Source organism: Columba livia, chromosome 2, assembly GCF_036013475.1.
Source record: "Columba livia isolate bColLiv1 breed racing homer chromosome 2, bColLiv1.pat.W.v2, whole genome shotgun sequence".
NCBI lineage: Eukaryota > Metazoa > Chordata > Aves > Columbiformes > Columbidae > Columba > Columba livia.
In genome coordinates this window covers 112,345,801-112,359,235 of record NC_088603.1, presented here as the reverse complement: position 1 = coordinate 112,359,235, position 13,435 = coordinate 112,345,801, and the positions used below count along the sequence as shown (strand labels likewise).

General features: G+C 41.3%; 1 protein-coding gene across 2 annotated transcripts in view; it reads right to left on the bottom strand.

Moving 5' to 3' along the window:
- Nucleotides 1–1,444: 1,444 nt before the first annotated feature.
- Nucleotides 1,445–13,435, bottom strand: part of COLEC12 (collectin subfamily member 12) — a 103,068-nt gene continuing 91,077 nt past the window's right edge. For both annotated transcript variants that reach the window (XM_065053278.1, XM_065053277.1), the window contains 6 exons: nucleotides 11,693–12,739; nucleotides 9,778–10,266; nucleotides 9,208–9,344; nucleotides 8,315–8,424; nucleotides 6,459–6,604; nucleotides 1,445–5,226 (listed from right to left, as the gene is read on the bottom strand). In XM_065053278.1, the coding sequence (XP_064909350.1) occupies nucleotides 5,207–5,226; nucleotides 6,459–6,604; nucleotides 8,315–8,424; nucleotides 9,208–9,344; nucleotides 9,778–10,266; nucleotides 11,693–12,739 (1,949 nt within the window). In that variant the 3' untranslated portion in view covers nucleotides 1,445–5,206. The remainder of the gene's footprint in view (nucleotides 5,227–6,458; nucleotides 6,605–8,314; nucleotides 8,425–9,207; nucleotides 9,345–9,777; nucleotides 10,267–11,692; nucleotides 12,740–13,435) is intronic.

Here is a 13,435-nt window from a genome sequence, read left to right as displayed (position 1 = left end):
TGCTATTTACGCTAAAGAACAGCACTGCAATGAGAAAAAAAAATGTGTCTAAACTGGACATAATTACATTAATGCTGTTTTTTAAAAGAAGGTTCTTAATGAAGTTTTTGAAGAGCAGCCAAAATGATTAAAGGGGCAAAGAAACCCCTAATTATCTTTAAAGTAGAATTTGAGACATTTTTGGGAGGATTTATTGATTGGGGGCTGCAGAGGACTCAGTAGTCTCAGCAGTCCTCTAATCTGCCTTCCTGTCAAGGGGTCTCTCGGTAACTTAGAGTCATTTGTTAACTCTTACCTACACCAGACATTGCTCTCTGCTGCGCTGGTGATGCTCTGGTGCAATGACACTGAGTTCTGCTCTCCAAAACAGCAGTAACGGCTGCTTCCCACACACGGTGTTGTGGGAGACACGCCATTCTGTTTAGTTTAGTGCTGGAAAGACCCACCTTTGCTGCACTGAGGTGTATGAAAACTAATTTGCTCTGTGCCAATGTTGGCTTCCCTGGAAAAAAATCACCTCTAAAAATCACCTCCCCAACATACAAAAACAGATCCCCCAAAACAAGGACATCAAAATGAATCACACACTTGAAAACCTTTTTCCTCCCATCACAAAATGGGGCTGTCAATACTTACATGCCTCTGGGATGCCCTTTGGGTAAGAAAACCCCCATCGTGTACAAGATCTTCTCTAAAAAGAGCATTATTTGCCCAGTTATTTGCTTTTATTGTTCTGATATTTAAAAAAAAAAAAATCTCGACACAAATTTTGGACTGTTACACTGAGTTTGTTTTGAAAAAGAAATCAAAGAATGTTTTTTTCATCTCTGAGCCAGATGGAAAGAAAAAACAAATGTATTCCGCCTTAAGAAAGAAAACACATGAGAACTTTAAAAAAAATTTTTAGGGAAGTTTCTTTTTCTTTTTTTTCCTTTTCACTAAACCGCATGGAAAAAGTGAGGTGGAGAAGGTGAATGTACAAATAGGCTCTCGTTTTAGGAAGGCCTGGTTTCCGGGGAACAAGGGTTTTGTCCGTAAGGCACTGTGCTTTCCCATCTTTAGATACCCAAACCACTTCTGAGTGCATGTGGCTAAGCACCAGGAGCCCTACAGCTGCCTCCTGGTCCCTCACCAGAAACAGCAAGGTCAGATCAGCTGTTATAAACAGCTGATTTAAGCTAGACACAATAATGGCTTATCTAGGGACTGATCCTACACTACTCAATACATCCTTCACTTGGGGGCCCATCTGAGGTGCTTTGCCTGCTTTCGCTAGAACAGGGAACTGCAAGAGGGAATTCTTGCTTCTTAAGACCTTTTTAAAGGTCTTGTTTAACCCAGACCTTTAAAACCAGGTTTCTAGTACCTAGGTGCTGCAAGAAAAATACAGTAAAACTGCAATTACAGGTTAAAATAGCTGCAATCATTATTAGAAACAGGATGGTGTAAGTGAGAAGAAAAGCTTTAATGAAAATAATTTCCATCCATTTGATTTTTAATACCAACGAATGCTTCTGGCTTCACATCTCTCCGGTCTCCACATCTCTCTTGGTTACACAAGCACACACAGAGTAAACAACATTCACTTCCATGTCTCTGCTCCCTTTATTGGAACATTTGCAGGTATTATTTATAGACACCAAGGGGGATGAGAGTTAGAGATTTATATGCTCTAATCAACTGAAGGTGTTTCCAAATAAATGAAGGGAGTCAGAAATGACATTAAGAAATCCAGCACTGGATGTAAATCACAATGACTTTGCACCCTCTCTGCCTTCCCCTCCCCTTCCTGTAACATTCTCAATGCTTGCCAGCATATATGAACTTGCGTTTAGTTTGGTGTAAAACAAGAAAAAGGACGATGGAAATGTGTACTCAGTGTGCCAAGTTACAGTATTTGTGCATAAGAAGGAAGGCCAAAACTCGAGCTGGGACAAAATAATTTCCTATCACTTAAAACTTTCCATACAACCTGTGTTATCGCTCAAACCATACAGAAAGCAGATTTAACGGGGATGTTTTCCAGACCCCGTGCGGCAGCTCTGACTTTCATGACAATTTATTGGCCCCTCCTGGTGTCCTGCTTGCATCCCTGCCAATCTCTCCTTTCTGTGACGGGTTCCTGAGCTGTGTCCCAGTCCTCCCAGTGATTTCCATCTTGGTCGCCATTTGACACCTCCATTTCCCTCCTGCAGGAATACTGGGTCAGAAAGATGGTCTGTCTCAGCCTGCCTGGCTGCTCAGGCCGGATTTTAGGGATGACTGAACACACCAGGCACGCAACTGCAGCATCCCTCTCTAGCCAGTTTTGCCGAACAACTGCAGACTTTGCTTCAAATGTGTGAACGAAGAGCTTGCGCCCAGGCACGTTTCGCTTCTCAGTTGAAGGTAGATCATTAGAGCATTGTTATAGATAATTACAATCCAACTTTGAAATTCACCTTGAAATGAGTAATTAATTCATAAACATGTTGCATCCTTACACTGTCCTTGTTCAACGGTTATTTCTATGCTAAGGCCACCCAAATGCCCATAGTTTAGCAGAGCTGCTGTGCTCATTTTCAACAAGATAAGCAGCTATTGCTGATAAACAACCCTTTCTGTCACCATATGCGGTCATAAGTGCAGCCATAGCTCTTGATCACCACGGTGCAGAAAACCTCCTTAGAGGGAGTGGAGGACACTAGATGACTCTTGGATCATCTCACCTTGAAATGTACCATCACTGCTATTGCTGAAGGAAGAAAAGGATTAAATCAGGGCAAGAAAACAGTACAGCTGGGGCTTACACAGGTTTCTCATGAACTTTTGTGGACATAAGTCTATCACATCAGTAAAAAGCAAGAACTTCATTTAATGTGGCAGATGCTCAGAATGGGCTTATTTCACCTAAATAAGCCAACATTCAAACCAAAGGCAGCAGTGCTTCTGTCTCAGTGTGACTCTTTGAATCTTCACTCCCAGGGTTTGTGAGGATCTCTGGGTGTGCCAAGTAATAGTTTTGTACCTTGTTATCCAAAAATAGCACTTTAACGTTATCTCCACAGGCACTGTGTAAATATATATGTAAACACTACAGCGTGTATCTACACACAGCTCCTAGGTCCAGCATGACAGGGTGCGTGGCAGAATCATGTATTCAAAACCTGATGAAAAAGCCAAAATAAAAGTCTCAGGAAATACAGTCTGTCTGAAGAAAACCCCAGCCTCCAAGATGGCAACACATGGTTTCTGCAGCTGAAATACACAGACCTTTCCCTTTTAATTAAACATACGCAATTTCCATGTTGTTCTTGTCTCATATCTAGTATGTACCACAGGACACATTCTCAATTGTTAACACTTTGTGTGTTTTCTTTAAGAAAATTAGAGTTAAAATTAAAAGCCACCCCATGTCTCAAATGAACACTGGAGGGAGTGTGGGCTGTAGGACAGCAGCAGTCTTTAATTAGTTGGTCTTATGAGCAATATTTGAAAGTCTCAAGTACAAAATCCTGTCTCTTTCCAACAGAGCTGGAGTATTTCAACAAACTTATCTGCATTCAGCCAAGGTAAACGGCAGGTCAGGAGGCAATGGAAAAACAACCCTCCTTCCCAAGAAGGCAAAACAACTTCCTTCGTGGTATAGCATGTGGCCATGAAGAACATCAAAACTGAGAACTGAAACCAAGATTTCTGCTAATGAACTTCAACTGGTTGCTAATTTTTAAAATTCCTGATAAGCAGCACTGCTGCCTAGACAACGGCTCATGGGACCATGGAGGAAACTGGCTGGGTGATGATATCATCTTATTAGCCACACTGCCTTCTGTTTTGCAGGATATTTTATTTTCAAGTTTGTTTGGGAGAGAAGTAAGTACTGGTCCAAGAAAACAGAGAGATTGATTTACAAAGCACTTTGGAGAAGTGCAAATTGATCAGACTTTTCTGAGTATGGCATGTTTTTCTTACCAAATTTTGTAATCTGTCTTAAAAAGAAACATATTTCAGTCTGTGCAGCTCCATTTCTGTTTTCCTAAAATCCTTCATCTGGGTTTGACTTGCAATGTGGGTAGCACCTACCGGGGTAGAATTCCTCACCAGAAGGGAGAAGGAACACAAAAATTTCAAAGTCATTCTAAAAATGTGGAGATTTACTTCTGTGGCATTTCTTGTGAGCAGAAGGAAGGAAGGATGGCACACAGGTGGGAAGGCAGGAAAGCTGGCAGGCTGGAAAGAAGGAAGGTAAGCAGGCAGAAAAGCAGGTAAAAGAAGGCAGGCAGGCAGAAAAGGCAGGAAAGAAGGAAGGCAGGGAGGTAGGAAGGCAGGAAGGAAAGCAGGAAGGAAGGAAATAAGGAAAAGCTTTTATTAACACGGTCATTGCATAGTGCCCCGGTGAAACATTGGCTGTGATCGGAGCTATGATGAGTATCTAGTCTTTAGTCAAATTAATTGTTATACACGCAGACTAGACTGCATATAATAAGGAAAACACTACCTAAAATCTGTTTTAAAAGTTATTTAACCAGAACAAATCATCTGGGAAAGTACAAATATTTCTAACTGGAAAAATATTTCTCTATAGTTGAGCTAGGCCTGACAGCAAACCTTAATGAATTATTAGTACCTTTATTGTTTTCTTTGGCCCCTGTGCACTATATTTGTAAAAAAAGTCAGTAAAAAAGAGAACAGTTGTAAAAAGCAAATATTTTGTACAAAAATACAAAGTTTTAAAAGCTCTTAAAAGTATATTCCATATTATTGATAGGAGTTGGACTATATATATATATTTATATAAAATCTATATATTCGTGTATCTGTATAATTTTCCTACATTTAGGATGTTAGCAAATGAAACATACTGTTTACACAGTTGCTTTATATGTTTTTCTATATGAGTGACCAACAGTCTTACTCAGATTGAGAGAATGTCTTTTCTCAGAAGACAGAAGTTGCTTATGTATGCAGTTACCGACTGGGAAAAAAAATCTATATCAGAATTAGTCCAATAGTATTTCCTGATGCTGTGGGTTGAAAGGCCTCCAATAATTGAAGGATGCTGGAGAAGAGCTGCTGCTGAATTCCTCTACGTGTTTAAACCAGTTTTCAGTGCTTGCCTTTGTTTTTTTTTTCCCAATTTTGGTAGGCAATGTTGCTCTCTGCCAGGATTTTCTTCTTCTTTAAGTAAATTTCCATAATATGTAGGTATCTGTAAAGTCACAGCCTATTACACTCCAAATATTTGCTCTATGGTGTGAGAGAAAGAAAGAAAAACAAAGAGAAAAAAAATGATGTAAAAAGCCTGTGAAGATTAAACGCATTTCCAAAAAGATCAAGGTATGTTAAAACTTTAAGAGGACTTATATTCAGATCCTCTAAGTCCTGGAGGATAAATATTTGTAAACCATGAAGTTTTCCTAAACTAACAAACGTCTGTAGGAAAAGGAGGGCAAATTACATTGTTACACACTCTCCTTTACTCTGGACAGATAGAGTTATACACACACAAAGCTTATACAGCACTTTGTTTTGGTTTAGGGGGGCATTTTTTTGTGGGTAGGATATAATTTTTGGCTCTAGCTGACATTTCCATCTGCCTTCACTGAAATTCAGCTTACATGTTTGCAACTGGAGGCACCCTTGGCAAAGCAATGTTTAAATAGGTTGCATGGAGGAGGTGATACTATTTTGGGCAGAGCCCCACCATGAACACAAATACCGCCCAGCTCTGTGAAGACAGGGCGAGCTTCCAAGCAGCCATGTGAACAACCTGCCCGCTGCCATTGCAGAAATGCCTCTATAACCAGAAAGAGATGCCCGTAGCAATCACAAGGGTGACTGCTTGGCTACACTGGCAGTTGATGAGTCCTCCACACCAACCGCAACAGATGAGTTGCTTACGGCCTGTGGACCCAGCCTCTCAGCCCTATGGGACATCTCCTGGCAGCAGTGGGGACTTTAAGACCTCCTCAACAGTCACCAAGTGCCTCCTGTTGCACAAACTCTCAAGATAGTCCTTTTGCTTTTTAAAGGCTGGTCCCTGAGACATCCTAAGACCAGCTTTCCCCCCAGCATGGCCACTGAGCTGATAAAACCAGCTTTTGGTGCAGCCAGGGTCTGGAGCACATGTGCCAAATTGTGCTTGAAATGTCAGGCGTGTTTGAACTCTGCAGGAGATGGTCAAGATGCAGAGCATGCTATGCCTACAACCACCTTGAAGGCTGGTCTTGTGGTGAAAGAGCACAAGAGCACAAGACTTATTACAATAAATCCAGCATCTACATCGTGCAGAGTATTAGAAAAACCCATGTTGGGCTGCATCTGAGTAGAAGTGCTCCATGTATGATTCCTCCTCTTCCTCAATGAGGCACTGCCATAGCATCTGGCCTTATGCCTCAACCTTCTCCCCCATAGCTGTGGAAAATTGACTTGAATTTGCCCTGTTAGGGTGAAATAATCAAACCAAGCACCTTGCTTACCTTTATCCATGTCTTTTTCACAAATGAAATTATTAACATCTTCACAGTAGAAGTCATTCCAGAACCCAGCATAGATCAACCCGGCGCAATCTTCCCCTGGCCCGTGCCCATGGTTCCAGTTATCAGGTTGCCCAGCTTTCCAGTTTCTTTCAACCAAAAAGCAAGAGATATATGATTGCACAACACAGCACACATGACAGTTTTTCACCGCAAGAAATTAACGAAAACATCATGAGCTCTGTTCTGAACGGGAAATACACGTTGAAACAAACAATACATGACTCTTGCTGAAAATGGAAAACAGATGTATTACAGAGCAGGGAATCTATTTGGCCTTGGGCTGCCAAAACTCAGAGACCTAAAATTAGACTGATGAACTTTATTTTAGTTTCTGAGTGTACATGCACATATAGTGGGAGTGTCCCGTGCTCCGTGCGCATCGCTCCAATCCTGCAAAGCCCGCGCACTGTGCTCCTGCCAGCGGGTGGGACTGAGAAGGGCCGCGGGCTCCTGAGGGCTACCCAGGGTGTCAGCACCTTGCCATCGCTCACCACAGAGGTGCTCAGACCCCTGCCCACACCAGGGTGTGCTTCTTCGGAGGCACAGCAAAGACTGATCTGTTTTACGGACCCATATTTGCATGGGAAGTGCACTTTTGGACTTCTAAGGAATGTACAAAGTATATATATGCGTTATCTTCTCAGATCATTAGTTTTGATGGGGAAACTTAACGCAGCACGTAAAAAGCTTGCAGCAAGTGCTTTCTCATCCTGTTTTTGTTTAACGAGTGAGAAACGCTTCCAACCTTGGGACTTAAAAGCTCTGTTTTCCTGAAGAAACAGGTTTTTGAAGGGAGCTTGTGATTGCTGGCTGATATGGTCTGTGCTCAGCTGAAAAACATGCCTGCCTGACACAGAGCGTCTGACCAGGCACCTGGGAGGACACACAGCTTTCCAGAAGTAATGAAATACTTTGGAAATCAGTAACTTGACAGCCCTGAGGTTACGACAGGGCACCTAAACCCATGGTGTAGTGGAAACCTATTGAAAGCAGTGGCTGAAGTGGGAATCAGCCACAGTGCTGCCATAAAGATGAAAACAGGGAGGGAGAAAAAGGGAAAATTACTACAGCTCATTTGAAATACATCTGACTTTTTCCATGTTTCTCATCAAAATGAACACCAATGAGATCACAGCTAATCATTTTGTAACATCTGACTGACTGTAGCATGTTTTTCTGGCGCACAGCATACTCAGCTCTATAAACTCTTTAGTCCACTCCTCAGTATTAAATATTTGGGTGGTTGCAATCTGTTCCATTTAGGACAAATTAGGTGTAGCCCTAGGATTCCTGGAGAGCTGCCAATTCAGTTCTCATCTGTCCAAAGCTTAGACACCCCCTTTTCATGCATTTTCCTTATGTTTAATGCTTTCCACTTGGATTTGGGCTTTATCTAAAGGCTGGTCATTTTTTATCAGAACGAGCACTCTATTTATAGTCAGTTGTAATGCAAATAAGGAAAATTAAACCAAGACAGCAAAACTGTCTGTGCTTTCCATCTCTACTTTGTAATAAAAGTCACAAGCAAATGTTTTGGCAAGAAACACTGTGCTATGTAGTTATGTGATTCTTTCATTCAACATTCAGTTTTCTTTCTGGCAAGGAAAGAAAGCCTTGTGCATGGAGAAGGGAGAGAGAAAAAACTGAGTTCAACAGCACCCTCAGTAATGAATTATTTCATTGGCATCTACAGCGCTCTGGATTCATTGGATTACTTCTAGATGCTGCTTTTAGAAGTGTCAGCAAGAGTGGTAGCATCTGCAGAAAATAAACACCATTGTTTTTCATTTACGTACGTGTAAACTGGTAATGATCCATCCAGCCATCTCCATTCATTTTCCTTCTCTGAATCTGTTAGTCCAATCCAGAAGCTGCCTTTCCCCAAAATCTGCCTTTTTATCCATTGCTGTGGAAGAAAGATCTTAGTCCATAACAAACACACACAACCATCTTTGGAGCCAATAAGCTACTCTGGTTTCATGAGTATCTTTGTTATCAGAATAGGAAAGGCAAATGAAATTTTCCTAAGCTGAAGATACGTTTCAGGAGTTGGCCTTGCGACACCTTGCCCACACTAGACTCCATAGCAGAGTTTGCATGCAAGGTAGAGAAAGCTAGGCATGAAAATCGGGTTGAAGTAAAGTCACAGCCCATGTCTTATAGACATAAATTGAAAAAAAAAATACAAGCAGTTGTATCTTGATTTCCCCACTGCTTTGTAGCTACCAAATAATTATAGAATTATGCAACACATAGTATGTTGAACAGTACTAAAAGCATAGATAGATTAAAAACACTTTTGGGTCACAGTAGTCCTAGGCTGCATATATTAAATTAGACAATTTAAAATTAAATGTTATTCTTCACAGCAAAAACTACATTTTGGACAATATGCAAAGCATAATTGACTCCATCCTTAAAGGTCCAAAACTACAATTCTCACCAGCCTTTCTGGTGGCTCCATGCTCACCACCTTCAGGGTCAGCAACAGCTCTGCTCACACTATCCTTCTGCACACGGAGAAGCTGCTGAGCAGGCAGAGGGTAGACAAAATGCTAACTGGAGTCAATCACTGCATCTGCTTCACTATATGAACTCACGATGCTCTCAGCTTCCCACTTGCCTTGTGGCTTCCCCATGTGCAATAACTTCAAACCCTCCCCTTGAAAAGAAAAGAGAAGGTAGTTACCTGCTCCTCTTTGTTGTCTATGATAACCAAGCGTGATGACTTCTCTTCACAGAATAACTTTGCCTCTTCAAAAATCTCTCTTTCAATTGAAAAGTAGTAGCACTTCTCTGTATAGTTCTTCCAATGAGGAGAACAACCTGTGATGTGAATTTTTTATGTTAAGCCAGTTATTGATAACTCAATAGGCCAGCAGTAACTTTCTGCATAGGGACAATAATAAGTGGTGGATCCCATACCCATTTACAGTGTGCTGTCACCTGAACTACTTACATACAGTTTGGGAATTTACTTATTAGGATCCTGACTCTGTGAAATCAAGGATAAATTGTGTGGTCAAGGGGATTAATTACTCTTACTACTGCCACCTTTTATTTAGCCCTAAACTTTAGCTGAAAACAATTTTAGGCCACCAGAAAGAAGACCAACAGGTATGGATTCACTTAAAAGGGCTTTTTACAGTAAATCCAAGATATTTAGTCTAATGTAGCAGAGGTTATTTGAACCAGTAACTAAGCGGTGAGCACCCTGTGCTTAGATGTATTTGTATCTCAGTAAAAGATGCATGCTTACCATTGGTCTCAGGCACCGATGTAGGTTCACTTTGTAGTGCCATTGGCATTCCTGGACCTGGTGGCCCTGGTGGGCCAGGTGGGCCCTTTGGACCAGGTAGCCCAGGGACTCCAGGTAGCCCAGGTAGTCCTCGAGGTCCAGGTACCCCTGGTTCTCCCACAGTTCCTTGCAGGCCTTGAAATCCTGGTGGGCCTTGTGGCCCAGGTGGACCATCTTTGCCTTGTGGACCCGGTGGCCCTGGGTCTCCGCTTGGTCCAGGCAAACCTGTCTTGCCAGGAGAACCTCTCTGACCTTTGGAGCCAGGCGATCCTCTTGAACCTTTCCCTCCTTTTTCTCCTGGTGGTCCAGCTGGCCCAGGTGGGCCCTTCTCTCCTGCAGGTCCTGGTGGTCCAGGCTCTCCTTTATCTCCTTTTTGTCCTTTTAGGCCAGCAGGGCCAAGAGGACCTTGAGGGCCTCTGTCACCTTTAGGTCCCCTTGGACCAGGAGGGCCTGAAACAATGCAAGCATGCAAAGTGGGTATATGGACAGAAAACAAAGCAAAAAGCCCATGTGAGGTCCTTGTTTAGTGTATCTCAGACCAGCAACACAGGATACTCAGCACTGTGAAAACTGGACTAACAGCTACTTCGATCAGTGCTTGTAAAAGTACGTCTGCCCCTCAGGCACTACATACCATAGCTCTTTCCTCAGCATTCATGAAATACAGGGTACAGAAGAAAACATTCTGATGCACCCTGTCCTGTGAACTAGACGGTGACACCATGCCCCAGGTGACCGGCTGAGGTGCCAGTCCCAGCCAGACACACTCGGTGCTGTTGACACACATGGTCCTGCGTGTTGATGCTCCTGTTCCCTCACTCTTGTACAGCCTCTTTTCCTTCTAGCCCCATCTCCCCACTCTTAGACTACAGGACTCTTCTCCTGCAACGACCCTGTTTGCTGCTCTGTCAATAATGGATGTCAAAAAGAGACAACACAATGGATAGTGAGCAACAGGCCAACAGTGGGAAAGACCAGAAGTACTAGTTGCTAACTCGCCAGCTATAACAGGAAAGGGAACAATACCCAACATAAGAAATAGCAATATTGTGACAACAATAAACAACAAAACAAGTTTGAATTCTGATCATGAATGAGCAAATGCCTTGCCAATACCCACTCCCCCAGCCAATCTACATAATTTAAACTCCTCCAGAGAGAAATTCCTAAACTGGAATAATTTAAGCCTGGTTGAAATGAGAAAAGTGAAGGTTACTGACATGTAATCTTGGCTCTAATTCAGCCTTAGTTAATTCGGAGCAATGGATTTATATTTGTGATTAGAATTTTTGGCCTGATTGGCTCATATCAGGTTGGAAATATAAGTGTTCTTTTCATTTGGGATAACACTTGGCTGGGAGAAACCTCCTAAACTTGATGCTATTTATTTCTGGAGAAAATAAAATATCCCAGGATTTAAAACTAAGCGAAGTAGGATGTTTTCTGGCAGACTAAAAACTGGCTTAAAGTGAAATAGCAACTTGTTTTTCAGTAAGGGTGGACCTTCCTGGGAATAGTCCAATGTATATTTTTTATCCATTTCCTCCTTAGCAGGGATTGGTTTCTTGAGGTTCCACACCTTCACTAGCTTATTTTAGAAACTAAATCAAAAGCAGATCCAGTCAGTCATTCACTCAGAACGAATTTTTGCTAAGTCAGAACCTTATTTCATAACATGCCCATTCTAGGTATGTAGAGAAGACATAGGGAAATTAGTAAGGAATATTCAAGCTATATTTACATTTCCAAAGTTTAGGATTAGATAATAGAAAACTCTGTATCATCATGCACTAATTAACTTCCACGGAACTATAGAAGTAATGCAAGCAGGAGTTCAGCACAGATGATTACGAGCATTATTAGAGAAGCTGCATACCTTGTAGGATAGTGAAGTTTTTGATGAGCTGGCCATGTTTGGAATCTACCAGTTTCATTTCTTCCATGATTACTGACAAATTGGCAACTTCAACATCTAACCTTGACCTCATCAAATCCTGCTGCATCTTGAGAGATGCAGAGTCTAAGCGAATATTGGCTAGAGTGCTGTTCATAAAAATCAGCTCATCTGAATGTTTACTTAAGGTGTCTGTACAAGTTGTCCTGACCTCATTGAGATTGCTAGTCAGCGTCCGTAGATGATGAGCTGTGTAGCTGATATTGCTAATGATATTGACTATATCAGTTTCAAAGACCTGGAATCTCTCTTCTAGCTGGTTGAATTTGGCTGAAGTTCTGTTTTCATATTCTTTATGCTGCTCCTGGAGATCCTTTAGATTTTGTTCATTGGCTTGGGCAATTGTGGTGATATTCTCCATTTGCCCACTGAAGGAGCTGAGCTGATTGTTCATGTCTTCAAGTGTATCATTGTTAGCTTTTGCCAGTGCTGAGTTGTTGGCAGCCAAAGTCTGTAAATTTTGTACTTTCTCCTTAAGCCAGTCAGTGTCCTTCCGGGCTTGAAGGACAACCTGCTGCAAATTTTGAAAGTCATTCTTGATACTTAGAATAGCTGAGCTTGTGTCTTCCATTGACTTCTGCAAGGCACTGATAAGATTTCTTTGCTGTATTTGTGTCAGGTTTAAGTTGTTCAGGTTCATGATGACCACGTTATGAGAATGCACTTGGTTTTGCAAGTTTGTTTGAATATTACTTGTGTCTTGTTGAAGATTGTTGATATAGCCAGTATATGCCTGAAGAGTCTTATTGACACTGATGATCATGAAAGAGTTACTATCTAAGGCACTTCTCATCTGGCTCTGTCTATCATCTAATACATTTCCAGATTCTTGTAGCTTCTCTAGTGTATCTTTGTTTCTGGTAGTTTTCTCTGCAATGTCATGAAGCTGCTGACGAAGAGCCAGAATGTCAGTTCTGAAGCTAGACAGTTCAGTGTTAGTATTCATGGCTTTTTGTCCAGCTTGATCATCTGTTGAAGAGGAAAAAAATGGAAAGGCTTTAGGATGAGTTTTATAAAACACAGTATAAAAACCCATAGTCTATTTTAAGGACAGTCAGGTTGTCAAAAATTTCTGTCAATAGAACTTCTATGCTACCTACTCCAGAAAAGAGAAACCACCTAAGTAAAGTTCTGCACTAGACAGAGGAAAAAATCAAAGGGATGAAGACCTTGTATCTTGCCAAGGAAGACAAAATGGTCATTCTGTTGTCATATACAGGAAGAATTACCATTACAAACTGATGAATATAAGTTTTTCTTGTATTCTCAAGGAAAACTGAATGGTAAGCAGAATTCAAAGTATTAAAGAGGTATAACTACATTTATGTTTTGACGTTACAATTGGCTACTGCTGAAAGCTCAGAGGTAAATTTTAGCTGTTCATATTTTCTTCTTCCTTTTCCTGGCAGGCAGAATATCTTCATTGAGATTTAGTACATATCATTCCATTTTTTAAAATCTTTGGTTTAGTTTTTGAAAAGTTCTAATACCTGTTTTAAAACAATCTGGGTTAGAGACAAAAGTTTAGCCAGCAGGCTACTTCAGATATGACAGGATATGATGTATTTCTGTTTTACTCTCTAACATACTACTATTGCTTTTAATGACATTTAGTTTGCTGTTATTGTTTCCTCATGTTCTGAGTTTCAGGAAGGCGAAACCTGT